General features: G+C 31.8%; 1 protein-coding gene across 1 annotated transcript; it reads left to right on the forward strand.

Annotated features, from left to right (window-relative positions):
• Positions 1-88: 88 nt before the first annotated feature.
• On the forward strand, positions 89-13,058 carry LOC134684614 (uncharacterized). The gene is made up of 6 exons (XM_063543913.1): positions 89-157; positions 4,252-4,454; positions 6,127-7,401; positions 9,058-9,208; positions 10,938-11,061; positions 12,193-13,058. Exons 2-6 carry the CDS (start codon positions 4,309-4,311, stop codon positions 13,056-13,058), a joined length of 2,562 nt encoding a protein of 853 aa, XP_063399983.1. The 5' UTR covers positions 89-157; positions 4,252-4,308.
• Positions 13,059-18,946: the final 5,888 nt, after the last annotated feature.

An 18,946-nucleotide genomic window follows, 5' to 3' on the forward strand; every position in this document is an offset into this window, starting at 1 on the left:
AATTACTTATTTTAACTGTGAGCTGTGCGCATAAATAGAACGAATAATTTTTCTGTACTTCTATACATGTTGTACGATGGTTTCCACAATGTGAACCATGGATGAGTGATTTACAGACATAAACAAATCCATCTTGATAAAATAATTGGCAACACAGGTAAAATCCTATCAGATGAAGGTGGGTTCATGGTTCGGTTCAATATAAATAATTATTTATGCCTTTTACGAAGCAGGTATTTTGCAAGCGATAAACACAATTGGGCAATAAACCTGTTTATGATTAATATTCATTGTAAGACTGAAGTTTCTAGGGACAACACACAGGCACTTGTCTCAGAAAAAAATTTCCTATATACCTTGTTATAATAAGGTATATAGGAAAAAAAAATTCTGAGACAAGTGCCTGTGGGACAACATCAAAAGACCAATCTGCCAATGTGCATGTTAAAGCAAAAATGGAATTCACATAGTTAAGTCTGTGGCTGCTGTTTTTTTTTTAAACTCATGATCAACTTTATAACAAAATAACTAGATTACAAAAGGAATGCAACACTAACAGAATACAGAAGGGTAATAAATGAACAAAAGACAAATAAATAGGAAACATTAATCCCGAAAAATCGGGGCTATATATGTCTAAGGGAAATCAGAACTTTCTTCTTGCAAGGCTGTGAACACAATTTGATATGCAGACAAGTGTTTTGATTTGAAATTTCCTACACAGCCCTGTTAAAATAAAAGTGAGGTAAGGTTTTCTGTTTTCTGAGACAATATACCTCAAGTAAAATGAAACCAATTTTCAGACATTTCAAGTATATTTAAATAATATTTATAATTTTGTTATTAAAAAGTTTGGGAAGTGTTTTTGTGAAAAAAAGATAAATTTATGAGGAATCTAGTGCCATCTCATACTTTCAATTAGACCTACTTAGTTATTAATTTAAAAATTTCTATACATTGCAAGTCAGGTAATTTATTTTCAAACTACTTAAGAACAAACCATTTATTTTTGTGATTATCAAGGCTGAATTACATGTATTTATCTTCAAAATCCTCCAGGCCCCCCAAAATATTGAATGGTAGTCCCCTTACTGTCATCTATACTATTAAACGAGAAGACCTCATTTTGTGTGTTGCTTCTCTTCCTTCCGCAATAAATTAATCATCATACCTCTGTGTTTTTTGTGTAATATGCATAGTCGAATTTGTCATCCATGATTATGATTATTCAGATTGAGTTATTTTGGGAGAAAAACGACAAAAGAAATGAAAAGAGGTGTCCGGATATTATGTCCCTCATCAGACTGACTTTTAGTCATAGTTAAGACTTCCTGTTTTAAAGATGGACAAGAACAACCAATCGTATGATAGATTACAAAAATGAAAAATAAATAAGCCAATCAGAGCTTTGTCCTTATCATGGTTTTTAGATCGCAAGAATATATATATATATATAGAGAGACTGTATTCTGCCTCACATGTCCAATGTTTTCTGAAATATTTACTATCAAAGGGGTCATACCAGATGCATATATATTGAAATAAGTAAAACATGTGGAAACAAGAACATGTTCATAGTATACGGATGCCACATCCGCACTTTCATTTTCTATAATGTTTAGTGGCACTTGAAATGGGGAAAAATCATCTCTAATTTGGCATTAAAATTAGAAAGATCATATCATAGGGAACATATTTACTAAGTTTCGGGTTGGTTGGACCTTAACTTCATCAAAAACTCCCTCGACATAAACTTTAACATGAAGCGGAACCGCCGCGGACGGACCAACGAACGGATGGACCCACAGACTAGAACACATAATGCCCATAAATGGGTACACAAATTTACTGTTGAAAGTGAAAGTAGTGATTTGGCCAAAATTAAATTAGAGGAAAGGAGGATTTATTCGGGATGTCAGGATGGGGTGTTTTTAAGCTAGGAATTTCGGAATTGATCCTTTGACGGGATGCTGAAATATTTTTTTATGAAGTAAGGGATATCGGGACATGAATTTCATTAAAATGCACGCCCCGTGTTATATGTTTTCAAGCCCAGGATTTCGGGATCAGGGCCCCTTCAACCACTCCCCAAAATGAGCATTAATCATGTTTACGAGATTCAAATCCTACCATTGGCATGTTAACAGGGCTCTCAAAATGAAAAGCTCTGATGGATTGTCCTAGAAGCATATTTTATAAGAAAAATAATGGTCTATAAGAAGATTCCTTTATTTCATGTTTGAAGCGGTGCATTTTTAATTTGATTTGACTTTTACATGTTTTACCAGAAAATGCATTTTAGCAAAGGCAAAGAATAATTGTGGTATATTTAGGCCAGAAACACGAAAATAATTGTGTATAACAGAAAGGACTTTGGAAAAAAGGGATAGGGCTTTTGATACCTTATATGAAATTTTCCAGTCATAATATCTTTTACCAAGATTCATCCTACAATATTTTACAAGCTGTATATGCCCACGATTTCGCGGGTGTGTTCTAGTACTGGTTAACTTAGCAGGTTAATGTTTGGAACAGTAATGCATTTATAAATAAACTGAATTCTGTTAGGCATTGTGTTTTTTGTTTGATTTGCATAAATCATTTTTTGGCTCACCTGACCCAACATGCCCAAAGCGATTAAAACTAAGACAATAAATTGACAATAGTTAAATCGATTATAATTATATTAGAGTGACAGTGGTATTCACAGCAAAGAAAAAAGATCATTAATTTCGACAGTTAACACATTATTAATCATGTTAATGTTCATGAACAATTAAAAAAAAGAACACAAACAAAAATTAGGTTGCATATTAAAAGAAATTCAAGTTACAAAAATGTATACAGATTTTCTCATACTTTATGGTGACTTTTATAATGACTGGTAGACTGCTATTTATAAGTGCAGTCAAATTTCTTCAGACTCAGTGTTAAACATGTTAGCAGACTGCAATTTAATAAAATTAAAATTAAGATAAGTTAAACTAAGTTTGTTGGTGCAACCCTCCCCTAACATTTGCCTTACCTAACCTGGGACAATGTTGCGACGGCACAACAACAAAACACAAGAACACACCACATGTACAATAAGCAATAAACCATAATTATTAACATATGGGAAACAATAAAAATTTACAACCACTAAATGACAGGCCCCTGGCATGGGACAGGCACATATAGCATGTGGTGACTAGTTTGATTGTGGCAACTCTCCCCTTATATAAAAAAAGATGCGGTATGATTGCCAATGAGACAACTCTCCACAATTGACCAAATTGATGCAGAAATTAACAACTATAGGTCTTCCTACGGCCTTCAACAATGAGCAAAGCCCAAACCGCATAGTCAAAAACCAAAGTTCGGAGAGGGATGTTACACTACAGTTACAGTACAATTCAAATGGAAGAAGAATACTTTATTTTGCAATATATTTTGAAATTTACATCATGTACATGTAGGAAGACATCGCTAATTTAATATTATACAAAAGAAGGTTTTGTATTATTGCAAATTATATGAGACAACTCTTAAAATTACCAAGAGACCAAATGACACAGAAATTAACAACTATTAGTCACAGAGCGCCTTCAACAATGAGCAAAGCACCTCATATTCAAGTACCAAAGTTCATGAAGTTTGGACAGTGGTGTTACAGTACAATTTACATCGAACACAAATACTTTATATTGCAATATATGTTGAAATTTACATGTAGGAAGACATTAATTGCTAATTTTATTTTATACAAACATTTGACAAAAGATTAAGGTTTTATATGATTGCAAATTATATGAGAAGTCTCTTAAAATCACCAAGAGACCAAATGACACAGAAATTAACAACTATAAGTCACCGAGCTCCTTCTACAATAAACAAAGCCCATACCTCATTTAGTGATTTAACAAGACATGCATATTAGTTTATTTGTGTAACGAACACACAGGAAAATTGTTAAGTACATGTTAGTAGTTATGCATGTAACAATAGAGTGTTATAGTTTTATATTGATTGTAAAGCTTTGATTGCCTTGAAATGATCAAATCATTAATCATTGTTAATGATCTTAATAAACAAACGTATTCAGAATGCTCTTCTTATGCATATTAATATTCAACATGTTTTTTTGTACCCACACTTGTGTGCAGGTTCCTATCTTTGTTGTACATGTAAATAGACAAATAAGGAGTTGTGATCTGATTTTCATTTATGTATTACTATATATACATGTATGTGCATCAATTCTATTTTTAGGGATGATTTTGAAATCAGAAAAAGTACAGCATTTAATGTGTATTTAGAGCAATCAAGATGACTTCAAATCTAAGATACGAAGATATAGAATTTGATGTTGATTCAATGGTAAAGGCTGCCAAAAACCAAGTAGATTTCCTGCATCTTGTTGACAAAGTAGCAAATCTTTATGAAGGGGAGGTTGTAAGACAAGCTATTTTTAGGTAACTTTTATATTATATCATCAGCAATAGCCCATAGTAGACGTGATGACTTGATTCTTTGAATTTCAATGCAACTCACAGAATGTACAGATGTGAGAGCTAGATTTTTGTCTGCTCCAAGTAATTGTTTAATATTCTACATGTAAGTTAAATTTAAACATTTTGTTTTACTGAAACACAATGTATGAGTGGCTTTTGAGTGCCTCAATAAGTTAGTTTTCAGTGACTTCAGTGCAAAGTTGTTAATAAAGTCGCCTGCTGGTACAGCCTGTTAAAAGTAATATTACAAAAATACCTGAGGAAAGTTCCATAGGAAAATCTCTAAGCAAATGTCAAAATCAAAAACTCAAACATATCAAATAAATGGAAAACAACTGTCAAATTCCTGACATAATAAACAACTGATCAATGAGTGTGCCCTAATTCACTCCTTTTTTATTCACCTTCATCAGAAACCCTTAAACCTACATGCAAGCAAGTGAAATACAGGGATGTGTAAATATGTTGTAAATTTGTGAAGCTATATGACATATAAAAGAAAAGAAAAAAAAGACTCAAATTCATTCTTCATGTTCTTATCTTTAGTTTGAATATTTTACAAAACCAAAAGAGATATATATATATATATGTGATAGGATCTCAGCATTCTATAGGTCTTGACTTTTGGTTCCAGCTGTCTACACTAAATATATGATGTTTTTCTTGACTTCACAGAGTAAGCTTTATGTATCTGTCAATGTGTACATGTATACCATATATGCACAATTTTCTAATATTTATTTTTGTTGGTACCAATTTTCTTGGATTGAGAATATACGTCGTCAGCGTAGTCCAAAGACAGTTGGTTTTGGGACAATAGCTTCAGTATAAGCAAATAGAAATCTATGAAGTTTAAACAAGGGTTTCTTGGTTAACGGACAATTAAGACAATTTTAAAGCAGTGTAAGGGATGGTAAAGATATTGAGGTAATCCAAACATAATACCTCCCTTACACTGCTTTACAATTATGTATATAGAAATGTTGTATTATGTCTCGAGGTGATAAGCTGTTAATTTACTTTAAGAAGTGAATATTAAATTTTTGGCAATTTAGGAATATCAGTGGGGGGTTATAGAGAAATTGAGGTGGGGGAGGGGGGCATTTTTTCTTGTTTCAGCTGTCAAAAATTGAAAGGAAAAAAAAGAGGGCGGGATACAGTTTAATTTTTTTCATGTTGGGTCAATTTGCAACAGCATAGGTGTACATGTATTGCCCAAAATAAAAAAAAACGGGGAGTATATTGTTGGAGGGGGAGGGGGCAATAGGAACATCATAGGTGTTGCACAAAAGCAAAAAATTGAATATAAATTCAAGTTCAAATCATATTACCAATTTTAAGTTCTTTGACTACAGTTATTCTGTGTCAGAAACCTATTATGTGTCAAATATTAAATAACAATGCAAATTCAGGCCAGTATCAAACATGAATATTGTGTTCTTTTGCCACAACAGCTCTGCGTTCTTATTCAGCTGTGCTCAGAAGAGCAATTTATTTAACATGTGTTTATATTTATAAAGATATTTAGTTATTTGTATCAAATCAGATTTAATGTTTTTATATTGAAGTCATTTGTTTTGAATGCCCATATAACTTTTAAATACTCATGTATATTTGATGTTCTATTTTATAGATATGAGAAATTTTGGCTGCCATTGTTAGCTGTCAATGACCACCTACATGTAGCAGCGCCATTAGATATATGCTGGATATGGCACTGTCACATGTTATCACCATTGGCTTATGCCAGAGACTGCAACAAAATATTCGGGAAAATTTTCAGCTACAAACATATGGATACCCAGGAGAGAATGGAAGGACTTATAACTGCTGAACAACTTTGGAAACAGATGTACCCCAATGCACCATTTTATAACAGTGATCTCATGACCTTTGAAATTCCATCAGGTTTTGTGTCCTGTCTGACTTATGACTTAGAAGCTGCTGTCAGTAGACAGAGGGCGTTTTATTATCAAGTGTCCTTACCACATTATACTGATAACAAATTTCTGGAAAGCAGCCTTGTTCGTTACAAGAAGTTTCTTCACATGAAACGTTGCTATCCTGACAGTTTTATCGTGCCTTGTTATGACATTGACTTGATATGGCATACCCATCAGCTGTTTCCATTGTTATACAAAACAGATACAATGTTACTTCTAGGAGAGCACTTCAACCATGACGATTCAGTGAATGATAGAACCGAGGGATCAAAATTATGCAGGTCCATGTCGGAAACTCAAACTATGTGGGAGGAATTGTTCAATGAAAAGTTTACTAATATAGCCTCCATGTACAGGGGATTACCTCCAAATGGAAAACTTAACAATGTTTCAAAAGATGTTGTATTTCAGAGTAGTCACAAACTGGCTAACCTTGAAATACAAAGCATAGATGTCGTACGAGAATCAGCAAACAGTATGAAGAAAAAAATATGTGGTGTTAAATTATGTACAGAATTTACTTCTGGGATCAGAATTGATCTTCTGAAATTGAAAAAGCCAACAAAAGAAAATAGATGGACAAAAGAGACTCATGACATATCAGTTTTTGATATAGATTCCAGATTTTGTGATATCATCACTGTTAAAGTCAAGCAATCTGGAAAGATTGGAATTTTTAAAGAAAACGTCAAAGGGTGTATAGAAATGAATCCACTACTGGCAAAATGTATGACAATGGATGAGAAAATATATGAAGACACAATTGTCAATCTTTCTGATGGATCATTACTGGAGATGAAGTATGGTATAACAGTTACATCACTCAGCACATGTGTATTAACATTACACATGGGAAATTTCGAGTCCTGTGTCATGCCTGAGTACATTGAACAGCTGTGGGGACCTGTAACATTGCCACGCCTACCTGAGGGTACAGATAATGTCTGCTCAGTTGCGTCTCATAAGTATGAGTTTATAAATATATCAATATTTATGTATAATTTACATACATATGAATTTATAAATATCAATAGTTATGTATAATTTACATACAACTGAAAAGATGTGGATACAAGATGTGGTATGAGTGCTAATGAGACAGCTCTCCATCCAAGTCATAATTTGTAAAAGTAAACCATTATATGCCAAAGTATGGCCTTCAACATGGAGCATTGGCTTACACCGACCAGCAAGCTATAAAGGGCCCAACAAATGACTAGTGTAATATCATTCAAACAGGACAACCAACTGTCTCATCTATATAAAAAGCAAGAAACAAGAAACACAGCCTTCTTTTACTTTAAGGGTCCCTATACTTTAGGGGTAGGGTTCATTCATGGTAATGGTTAGGTTAAGGGGTGTTTTCGGTCAGAGTTATGTTTTATGGCGAAGGCTAGTGTTATGGTTAGGTATGGGTTAATTTAGGGTAAGATTTTAGGTTTAGGATATTTTAGATCTCTATAAGGGTTAGGAACTAAAAGTAAAAGAAGGCCAGAAACACTTATGAACCATATACATTGTACACTTATAATATATCCAGGACACTTAACCCCTTTGTCAGGTTTGTAAACGACTGGATGCAATATAAAACATCTTCAATCATTTTCAATAAGTTTAGCATGTTTAGTAGGTACAAGTAGAAACAAACCTTGCAGACTTTATAATAATCATAAAAATATGCTTACTTAGATAAAGTCCAGACTACACAAAATACATTGAACCGTCAGACAATCCTGTGAATAATGGATCAGTCTGGTAAAATTTTGTTGAATTCCGGTCAAAATGTCTGGTGTTTTTTTTTTCATGGATTTTTCTAACATTCTAGCAAAATTGCCAAACGATCTCAAATTTTGTTTTCATCTTTATTATTCATCACAGCGATGTTTATTTTGTTCAACCGCTAGCTTTATGCCGAAAATAGCCAACCAGTTATGTGTAAATCCGGGAAAAAACATATCTGACTGTCAAAAACAACAATGGCTGCCATTATTGGCACAACCGGAAAAGTAAATAAAACCATATCAGATTCTGGGAACAGATATATTAAAGGATAATTCTGGGTTTGCCGATAAAATACAATAAATGAATAAAAATCCAAGCAGATCACAAAATTCAGCTATGAAATATAAACACTAGAATTGAAAACCAAAAGATATATAAAAAAGAAAGAAGAAACAGGAAATAATATTTTATACAGAAACTCTAAGTTATGTTTAGTTCACATACATGACATACATTGTCAAAATCCAATAAAATGGGACATTACTTTTGACTGAAATGCATTCAAGCAATTGTGCACAACTTTCATAACAATATACCCTCTTGTTACATCATTTTGTTTTTGTGCATTTTGGGGAGGAGTAGGGCACAACAAAGTCATATGTATGTTATTTTTTGTAAGATAATATACAATTAGATGTAAAAAAATAGGTCTGGTAAAATTTCATTCAGTCTGGTAAAGCTAGGATGCTAATTATACCAGACCGAATGTCCTGTAAAAATAAAATTCATTCATGTAGTCTGATAGTCATTATATTATATATTTTTTCATTTTCAAAAGCTTTTTATTCAGAGTTATAGAATATATCTTTGATTAACATAACTTTAACATGTATTTTCAGAATTGTCAACATGACAGGAGCTGTAACCTTTACATGTCGTATTATACACAGTATCCCATTATTGATGTCAGCCATACATGTGTTCTGTAAGGATAAACTAAGTGTTGTTTGCCAGCTTATTGGATCTGACCAACTACCAGTTCAATCACAGGTGAAGAACATAATTTATGCACACATCATATATATAAATGTACTTTTCAAGGAATTAATGTTAACAGAAAAACTAAATGTTGCACTTTTTTGTTCTAAGTTTTGTTTATGAATGAGTGTATACATAATGGTTGACTCAAGATAAATCTTCATAATTTATGCCATTGAACAATCTACTAGTGTACTCTTACTGCAGTCAGGGATATAACTCTATAGGAAAATAACATACTGTGGATTCATTTATTTTAGTGGGTATCAATTTTCGTGTATTGCTGAAAACTTACATATTCATGGATATGTGATTTCGTGGTTTTGCCAATCTCTGTATACAAAGTCTATTGAACATATGTTATTCGTTGAAGACATGAATTCGTGGTTTGCCTGTATCCACGAAACCCACGAAAATTGGTATCCAACAAATAATAATGAAACCACAGTACATTTGTTTTTGTGGACTAAAAAATCAAAGAACTGTATATATTTCTATTGATATTACTTTTTCTATATGTATACTTAACTATTCAAAGATATATATAACAGTTCATAGTTTGCCAATTTTGCATAGTACACCTATATGTTATTACAGAAAAAAATATGCCTGTAATAACTAAAGGGTGTTATCACAGCTTCTCTATATCACTTCAAAGCATTTGCTCAGACATACATCATGTTTAATTACAATGAAGTTTAATTTATTAATTGTAAGAAATATTGACCAGAGCATGTAATGAGGTTCTGTGCAAGTTTCTCAGTAATTCCCAAGTGTAATATAATAAGTTATATTCCTTTAATAACTGAAACTTGTTATCACAGCTAAGTTTATCCCTTAATAGCCTGGACTCATTGATTTACCATGGTCCATCAAAAATGTATTGATTAAATTAAAAAATTAGTAGCCAATGGCAAAGCTATGCATTTAGTTTCTGTGCAAAGTCTCAAGAGTTCCCTAGAGCCCACTATAAATGAAATAATTTTACAAATAACAAGCATATGTTATTACAGTTTTAGAAAAATAAGGTGAAAGTATCTGTAATAACACACACAAGTTATTTCCTGAAATAACCGTATAGAGTTATATCTCTGACTGTACTGTGAAATTATATCATATGCATTATAACATAAGAAATGTGCACAAAAATGCAAGAAACAGTGAAAGTCTTCTATTTGAGAACATACTAGTACTCATTTGTATATATAATGTATGGTGATCTAAAGCAAAGAATGTACATGTATACATCAAACGACTATTGAATTACTGTAAATTAAGAAATTATTGCGTGCATTTATTATTGTGATTTTGTCATTTTAAACTTAGATGCGATTTTAATTTTTGTGGTTCGAGAAAAGTCATGCTTAATTCAGTTAAAATATTACAAAATGCAAGTTTTAATTATTGAGTTTACAACTCTGTCGCATTATTCGCAATAATAAAAACCTCACAATAATTTCTGAATTTACAGTAGTGTAAATATATATATTTTTACATAAAAAAACCATGAATAACTGTAAAAGAAAGATTTGTGGGGTAAATGTCAAGGAGAAAGCAACCTAATTACAACACAAATACTTTCAAGTTATCTTAAGGTTATTATATATTCTAGATCTTTAACTACAGACTGGTGCAATATTCCTTGCTGCATAATAGCTTAGTATTGAGTCTATCAATAAATTCATATAACATTTCCCATAGCGCATATATTGTTGTTAAATATCATACTTGAATATTCTAGGTAGCAGATCATAAGAAGTGTGTGACACTTGATCCTGTAAAATTTGAAAGAGCTATTTTAATAAAGAATAATGATGGCGACTGGGGCATTGCACTTGGACAGTGGTCAGGATTCAGACGAGGAAGTAAGTAATTATCTAATTAACAATAGAGTTCAACATCATGGAGTTAGCCATATACTGCAATTACTTTGTCTGTCCTTGCATCTATTTGTCTTTTTGTAAATTTCATTTCAAAATTTTCAGCATTTGGCAATGTTTTGATATTTGGTTTGAAACTTTGTAATAAAATTGAGAAAAAAAATGTGGAAAAGGTCTTCAGAGATAACAGCTGAAGGTCACACATGGGTCTTAAACGTTATGCAGCGAGAAAATCTGGCTGTTGAGATCTAACTGGTAAACCCAATAATCATGGAATTTTTCACATAAATTAATGTTATTTACTGACTATAGGTATACACACAACACCATGGGCGAGTTCTCATATTTCTGAGCATTTTGGAAAAATGGTTTTATATTCTGGAAAAATAAAAATTTGTTTGTGAGTGAATTGGTAGAGTTTATACACTTATAAATACCTTTAAAAAGTATTATAACTGAATGCAAATGGTTCATATGTAATGGTCATAATAAATATTTAAATGTTTATGTTGAAAGAATCAAGACAAAAATATTCACCTTTCAGATGTGTTTTGTTGTGTATGTTTTTTTTCAATAAGATTTTTTTCTCAGTTTGAGATTTTCCAATACTACTTTTTAAACTTCCAACAAACATATCTTTTTAATCTGAGAGTGGTATTGCTATTTAGTGGCAATTTAAGATATGGAGTCTGAGAAATGGTATATATTATATAACTGCCAATGAGAGTACCTTTATATATTCATCAGACATCAAATGACATAATTTTGAACCTTCTTATGCAATACCATGTATGATTATTAAATATACATACTGTAAACCAACTTAATTTCGCGAGCGATTTATTTTCGCGACTTTCGTGTGTTGAAAATAAACGCGAAATTAAATCGTCACGAATATGTATAACTTGGATATTTCCTTATTAAACCAAATGAAGTACAGTACATAAAAAATCGCGAAATTAAATCACCGCGAAATTGACTAGATGATGATAAACGCGAAATAAAGTATCCGCGAAAATAAGTTGGTTTACAGTATAGTGTATAAATATCCTACACTGCAGAGATATGCAAATTTAGAATATTGCAGAGTAATTTTCATAAACTATTGTTTTTCAGAGAGTGGTGGTGCTTCTGGTGATCCAGGTCATTTGAAGGTTAAATTGTACAAGATGGCCAACAAGTCATGGATAGATTTAGATCTGCGAAATTGCTACTCCCTTGGTTCCTACAAGTTTACAATTGATGAAACAGAGGTTGACCTAGTCAATGGTACATTAATGACCAAACCAGATAGTAAGACCATTGCTGAACATATAGCAGTGTCCTTCAGTGTTTCCCTTCTCCATGTGCTTTGTCAACCACACCAAAATGATTGGGAACCAGGACAAGAGAACAAGGTTGAAATGAGAGGTCGTAGAAGAATTCAGACCCTGAATGTTGGCAAAGTGGCCATGTTTACAGCAGCAGGAATGGCCATTGCAACACCATCTAACCATCATATTAGGAAAAAATATGGTAGACGATATTATCCATGTTATATGGGTGGAGCCACTGTTCTCTATTTAGGTGACAATTCTGGATCTGATTGGGGGACTGATTTTGATGGTTGTGGAAATGGTTGTGGTTATGGGTTTGGTAGTGACTGTAACGCAGATGGGGATGTCAATGGTGATACTGATGGTGGTGATGGGGATGGAGGCGATGATGATGGGGGAGAAGGGGACGGTGGGGGTTGTGGAGGGTGTGGTGGTTGTGGGGGTGGTGATGGATTTGGTGGAGGAGAGGGTGGTGGGGGTGGATGGGATTCTGGAGGTGGTGGGGGTGGCTGGGACTCTGGTGGTGGGGGTGATGGTGGTGATGGTGGTGGGGGTGGTGGCTGGGGAGGTGATAGTGGGGGTGGGGGTGATGGTGGTGGAGGGGATGGTGGTGGATGTGGTGGTGGTGGATGTGGAGGGGGAGGATGTGGGGGTTGTGGGGGCTAATCAAAGAAAACAAAAAAAATATATACCTTTACTATTGCTAGAAAAATCCAATTAAAGGAGTTGGTTTGGTATGACCCATTTTTGGCCCCAAAATATAGCAGTTTTACAGTTATTAATGTGAAAGAAGAAATGCTTCTGCTACATAAATATGGACAATACAATGTTCATATATTGGGTGCTAGCATCATCAACTCATGCTTAATTACTGAAATCTTCACATTTTAGCATTTTAGTTAAATTTTATGACGGTTGCGTCTTAAATGAAAATGGACGCATTTGTGTTCCTTCTTAATATTTAAATGAAAGTTGTATTTGATGATTAAACATAACATATATAAAGATTGAGGATGAACATAGATGCGGCCACTTTCATTTTTGACAAAAACCAACTGAAAAGTGACATTTTCTGGCATATTTCATGTTTTTCATATTTAAGCTTGAAATGTTGCGTTTTTAATGAGTTAAAATCTCTCACAACTAATTGAATCATCTCAAACAGACACTTTTAAAAGTGTTTAAAAAGTGTCTAAAAGCTTTGTCAGATGAATCTGAAATTTGAGTCCAAAATCGGCCCTTACCAGACCTACTCGTTAAATCTAGTATGCAGTTTTGTTATCAATATTTCATTTTTGATGTGAATATTTTGGTTATCAATATTTGTTTCTTGGAAGGGAAAATATTTGTTTTTCTGCTAGGATTAATTACCAACTCCCATAAAGTTTTTTCTTTTTGTTTTAATTATGAACTATTAGCAAATGCACAAAATTATTTTTTGTTCCCAATACATTTAGTTACTCATTTTACAATGTTTTTGAAAAATGTGCATGTGTTAGAAGGACATTTAAAATCATGTTAATTTTAGTAAAAAAATAGAGAAAAATAGAAAATCTGAAATATTTCAGTATATCTTTTACATTATGATGTATCAAATATTTGTTATTATCGTGTAAATTATTTATATAGTGTGCTGTTTTGTGACCCTTATTCAGCATGTTACAGTTGTACTTGACGGCAATTTTCGAAATCATACATTGTAACCACATCAGTTTATTTTAAAACTGATTAATTCATACCTAGCTGTAGGTTAATTGAATGTTGTGTGTGGCTAATTATTATATATATTATACATGTATACAACTATAAATATATCAGATTTTATCATATTGATTTTTATGATATGGTTTTATTTCTGAAAACCCAAATTTATTTAAAACAGAAGAAGAATGTTACTATATGATAAATGAAGTCACAGTAGCAGTCATATTAGTTAACTGTGGAAAATAATTTCAAAATATTTGTTAAGCTTTCAAACAATGCATTTTGGTTCTAAATTCTTTGCAAAGACAAGTAAAAATATGTGTTACAAAAGAATGTAATAGATCATTAGTTTAAGGTACCCCTGTAGCACATATTATATAGATTGAACCTGTACTAAAAGACCCCATGTATTATGATACTTCTTTTTTGCTCTTCAATAAATGGTCTCTTTTTATAGGGCATACGATACAGTTTCGATCCCTTATTTACATTTTAATAAAAATTTCCATATAGTCTATTTTTTATCTGATTAAATCAAATATGTTATAAAAATATACCTTCATGTACTACTGTTTGAGTAAAATGAGGTCTAAATTTTGCTCAAAATTCGAATTTGTGGCCATATTTTCTCTTTCGAAAGAAAGACATTACTTTTTTGTTTTAAAAGATATTGCATTAGCCATTTCTACTTATATTATTTGAAGACTCCAATAATTTGTATAATTTTCTTATTAAAAAACTTCACACACTTACATTGCAAAGACATGATATACAAAGTGTTTATGAAATGTTACTTACATGCACTTACCTTGACTTTGCATAGTATGATGCTTTATACTATTTGCATGTATGGAAATGATAGAACAATGTAATAAGTAATAAGTGAACTAACACCAAAAGTCCAAAACCTATATTTTCCACGAGTTCCTCCATTTTCTCTTTTTATGTTGATACTTTTTAAATAGATTATATATTTTCTATTCAACCCAATGGTTAATAATTTTTCAATAAATATATGTTTGAAGATCATAGTTATGGCTGCTAACTTGATTATTGAAGGAGTTAAAAGGGATGACCTGGAATCTTATTAATCCTACAAAGAAAGGCTAATATCAATATGGAATAGAATACCTAATGATACTTCACATTGACTGCTTTGGCTGTTTATAAATTCACTTGAACACAACAAGCCAAAGCAATCAATTTTAGTGTAGACATGAAAATCTATCACTCTCATTGCGATTATATATATCGGTTGATTTTTTCTATCAGATCAGCTGACAAATACTACATATATCTCTTTGAAAGACTCTTTAAAAGACATCAGGAACTCCTATGGGAACGAACTGTGCCCTGATAATAGTTGTTATTGGTCAATGTCTTTCATATTTAATTTTAAACTCATAAATTTGGCAGAATTTTTTTAAAACAGAAGTTTGTATGAATATCACCAGCTGTCATATCCAAGAAATTATCTTATTTCTGGTTAAATCTTATCAATTATCTGTTTTAAACATTTTGATAGTTTTTTGTGAGATATTTTTACTATTTCATTTTTATGACATAATCTGTTTGAAATGAAATTTTTTTTGTTATCTGTGTTGATTTGTTTATATTTACAACTGCAAAATGTATTGCTCAAATCGTTGTATATTGTGAAACATATCTGTAATGCAAATAAGTTTTCTCAGCGTTTTTCTGTAATCTCAATTGTCTAAGTACATTAAGACAATTTTTAATTTTCAGAAGGCCGAGTGTTTTTAATTTTTACTCAAATTAAAATAATAAGGTATTCATATTATGTAAACTTGGAAATCATAGAAATATTTTTTTGTACCATGTTTTAGTTTTAGAGTTATTTAGTAATACAATTTTCTATGTTTTTTTTTATTATTTTAGTAATGAAATTTTAATTTTCTTGTCATTTTTTGGAAAATATATTGAGGTAACAAATGCCTTTAGCATATCCTATGGATAGCTATATGTATAGGTTCATTATATTTTCTTGTCTGTATCAATCCATATCTAATTGAAGTTTTTGTTTATGATATCTTTATGACAGTATATGTAGATGTTATACAAATAGTGTTCATTTAAAAAATGTGCTACTAGTATTTGATGAACATATCTTGATATCATAAAATTAGGTAGATACATGCATTTAACATGGTGAAGTTCAATACAGGCTTTTTGTGACATATTGAATTTTTTAGATTTTTATATGAAGCCTTTGAATTATTTTAAAGATTTTTTTATGTTTTTGTGTGCGAATGAAGTCTTGTGATTTATTTTGAAATCAAAAGATGCCTTATTGTACCTCTTCTTATTTACAAGGATTAATTTTGATACTCATTGTGATATAGTTCTATGCCTTATTATGTTTTTTATATACATTTATTATGGATGACTCTTATTTAAAACAGAAGATAGTTGTATATGGAAATATTTTGGACTATTTTAGCATTTTCTTATTTATACTGTACTTGATTAATAAAAAGTCTACTGCTGTCTTTAAATATTTTCATGATTTTCATATCTTGTTTGTAAACAAAAAGATATCTTTTACTAGCTCTGTAGATTTTTACCTCAGTTTCATAGTCATTAAGTAGAAGATTTCAATATCATATTTGGCAAACACTGTACATCATATACATACATGTTAATCTAATTTGATGCAAATGTTCATTGTTTTAAACTGTTGGAAGCTTGAAATAAAGTTATATATTGAAATCAAGATTGTTAAGACAAAAACTTAGTTGAATACAAGATTAAGCTTCTAGAATCAAGCTGCTTATAATATAAATGATGTTTATAGTAGCAACTCTTAAAGACTGAAATGATGCCTTTTAGATTAAACAATGTTAAACAATTATCCTTCCATATTACTGCTATCCAATTTACTTTTTATGCCCCACCTACGATAGAATTATGTTTTCTGGTCTGTGCGTCCGTTCGTCTGTTCGTCCATTCGTCTGTTCGTCCGTGCGTCTGTTTGTCCGTCCGTCCATCCGTCCCGCTTCAGGTTAAAGTTTTTGGTCAAGGTAGTTTTTGATGATGTTGAAATCCAATTGACTTCAAACTTGGTACACATGTTCCCTATGATATGATCTTTCTAATTTTAATGCCAAATTAGTTTTTTACCCAAATTTCACGGTCCACTGAACATGGAAAATGATAGTGCGAGTGATTCGTGTACTGGGGACACATTCTTGTTTATTATTCTAATATGACGTGCTTCTTTCGCTTTGTAAACAACACTGTGATAAAATTCTCGATATATCTATACTTAGCGCAGACTCTGTGGTGTACATAATAATGGCTGTTACAATATACTTCCCACGTAAATCCACATGTATTGAAACCTATTTGCAAACCCTTTGTCGATTTAATTGTTTTAAAAATTGCAATTCAGAAAAGACAAAATCATTTTTATTCTTATTCGGATGCATAATAAAAAGAAGTAATGCATAAGAGCTCGGAGAAACCAACAAAATAAAATTTAAATAAAATTCCGCTAAAGTCTATTAATGTTTTTGGCGCATTTAAGTCATTTCAAAACATGACGTCATACAAATGAAAACTCTAGAGTTGAACGTTTTCTGTTACGTTAACTATTGACATGTCGTTTACAATTGTATTAAAATTGATTATCAAGTTAGGTTATGTTTGATTTTCTATTCTATTGCATTATTCGCATATGTACTGATTTCAGCAAGTCAACATGGCGGCTCATTGGTTACGAAATGTCAACTTTGGATTTGACGGTAGCTCACGGGAAAAAACATATAAATCAACATGGTTTTGAGAATGCAACATTTTTTTTTCAGCGGTTGTTCACGAAATAATCCGTGCAAGCTACGGATCTATTAAAATGATGAGCTTTATCTAACAGGGAGTAAAAAAGAACAGCCATACACACAGATTTACCCACCCTCGCTTCAGTTTTTTTAATGATCGTATTTGTCCTATTAGAATCGAAATAACTCATGGAAGCCATAGATTATTGGAAATTTACACATGGCCTGGGCCGTGATATTCGTTGATTTTATCCCTCGCTAACGCTCAGGATAAAATTAGAATATCACGGCCCAGGCCATGTGTAAATTTCCAATAATCTATGGCTTCCATGAATTATTTCTTAATTATATTCCTCCTTGTCTTTATGGGACACAATGAAATTCTCACTAGTCAGTGTGTATGTATCCTACATATCTAGTCTGTCAAAATTGACTGAGATAAATTGACTTTGAGTTTCTGTCAATATTTACTTCATAAGTTTAATTTATTAGAAGTTTTATACAACAGGGCATAATTATGCATTCATTATTTTTGTTTTGATACATGCTTACTTTTCCCCCATCTAATACTAAAAAATGAAAATTAAATGCTAGTGAGTTGATGACATTTCGAAAAAAGGATTTTTTTTTTGAGAAATATGTATCCTTTGTTTTTATTGCATAATCTGTCAACTACCAATTAAAGTCTCTTGGTATTAAGTAGGAAGCCAAATGGTATACATCAGGGCACATTAGTATAGTACCTGCTTGCCTAATACAAGTATTGACACATTTATTGTCTTCCATTTAACAAAAAGAGTAGTGGTATATATTTGTCACTTGTTTTATACCAGATATGAAACAAATTACACTCTACACCCCTGACCTGTATATACATATATACATATTTGTTTATAAGATCAATTGGTCAGAACTTTCCAAAAAAAATATGGAAAATACAAATATCTTCAAAAGATAAATTTGATATACATAGTCAACTGGAAATAAAGCAACGGACAAATTTATGCAATTAAGAGATAATGCAATTTCTATGTGTGGTCCAGTAAGCCTGTT

Source organism: Mytilus trossulus, chromosome 9, assembly GCF_036588685.1.
Source record: "Mytilus trossulus isolate FHL-02 chromosome 9, PNRI_Mtr1.1.1.hap1, whole genome shotgun sequence".
Classification (NCBI taxonomy): domain Eukaryota; kingdom Metazoa; phylum Mollusca; class Bivalvia; order Mytilida; family Mytilidae; genus Mytilus; species Mytilus trossulus.

Bases quoted from the DNA above. Each gene is read 5' to 3' on its own strand.
- LOC134684614 (XM_063543913.1), top strand. From the start codon at position 4,309: ATGACTTCAAATCTAAGATACGAAGATATAGAATTTGATGTTGATTCA. The intron at 7,402-9,057 runs GTATGAGTTTAT...ATGTATTTTCAG, and splicing joins TGCTCAGTTGCGTCTCATAA to AATTGTCAACATGACAGGAG. The intron at 9,209-10,937 runs GTGAAGAACATA...TGAATATTCTAG, and splicing joins AACTACCAGTTCAATCACAG to GTAGCAGATCATAAGAAGTG.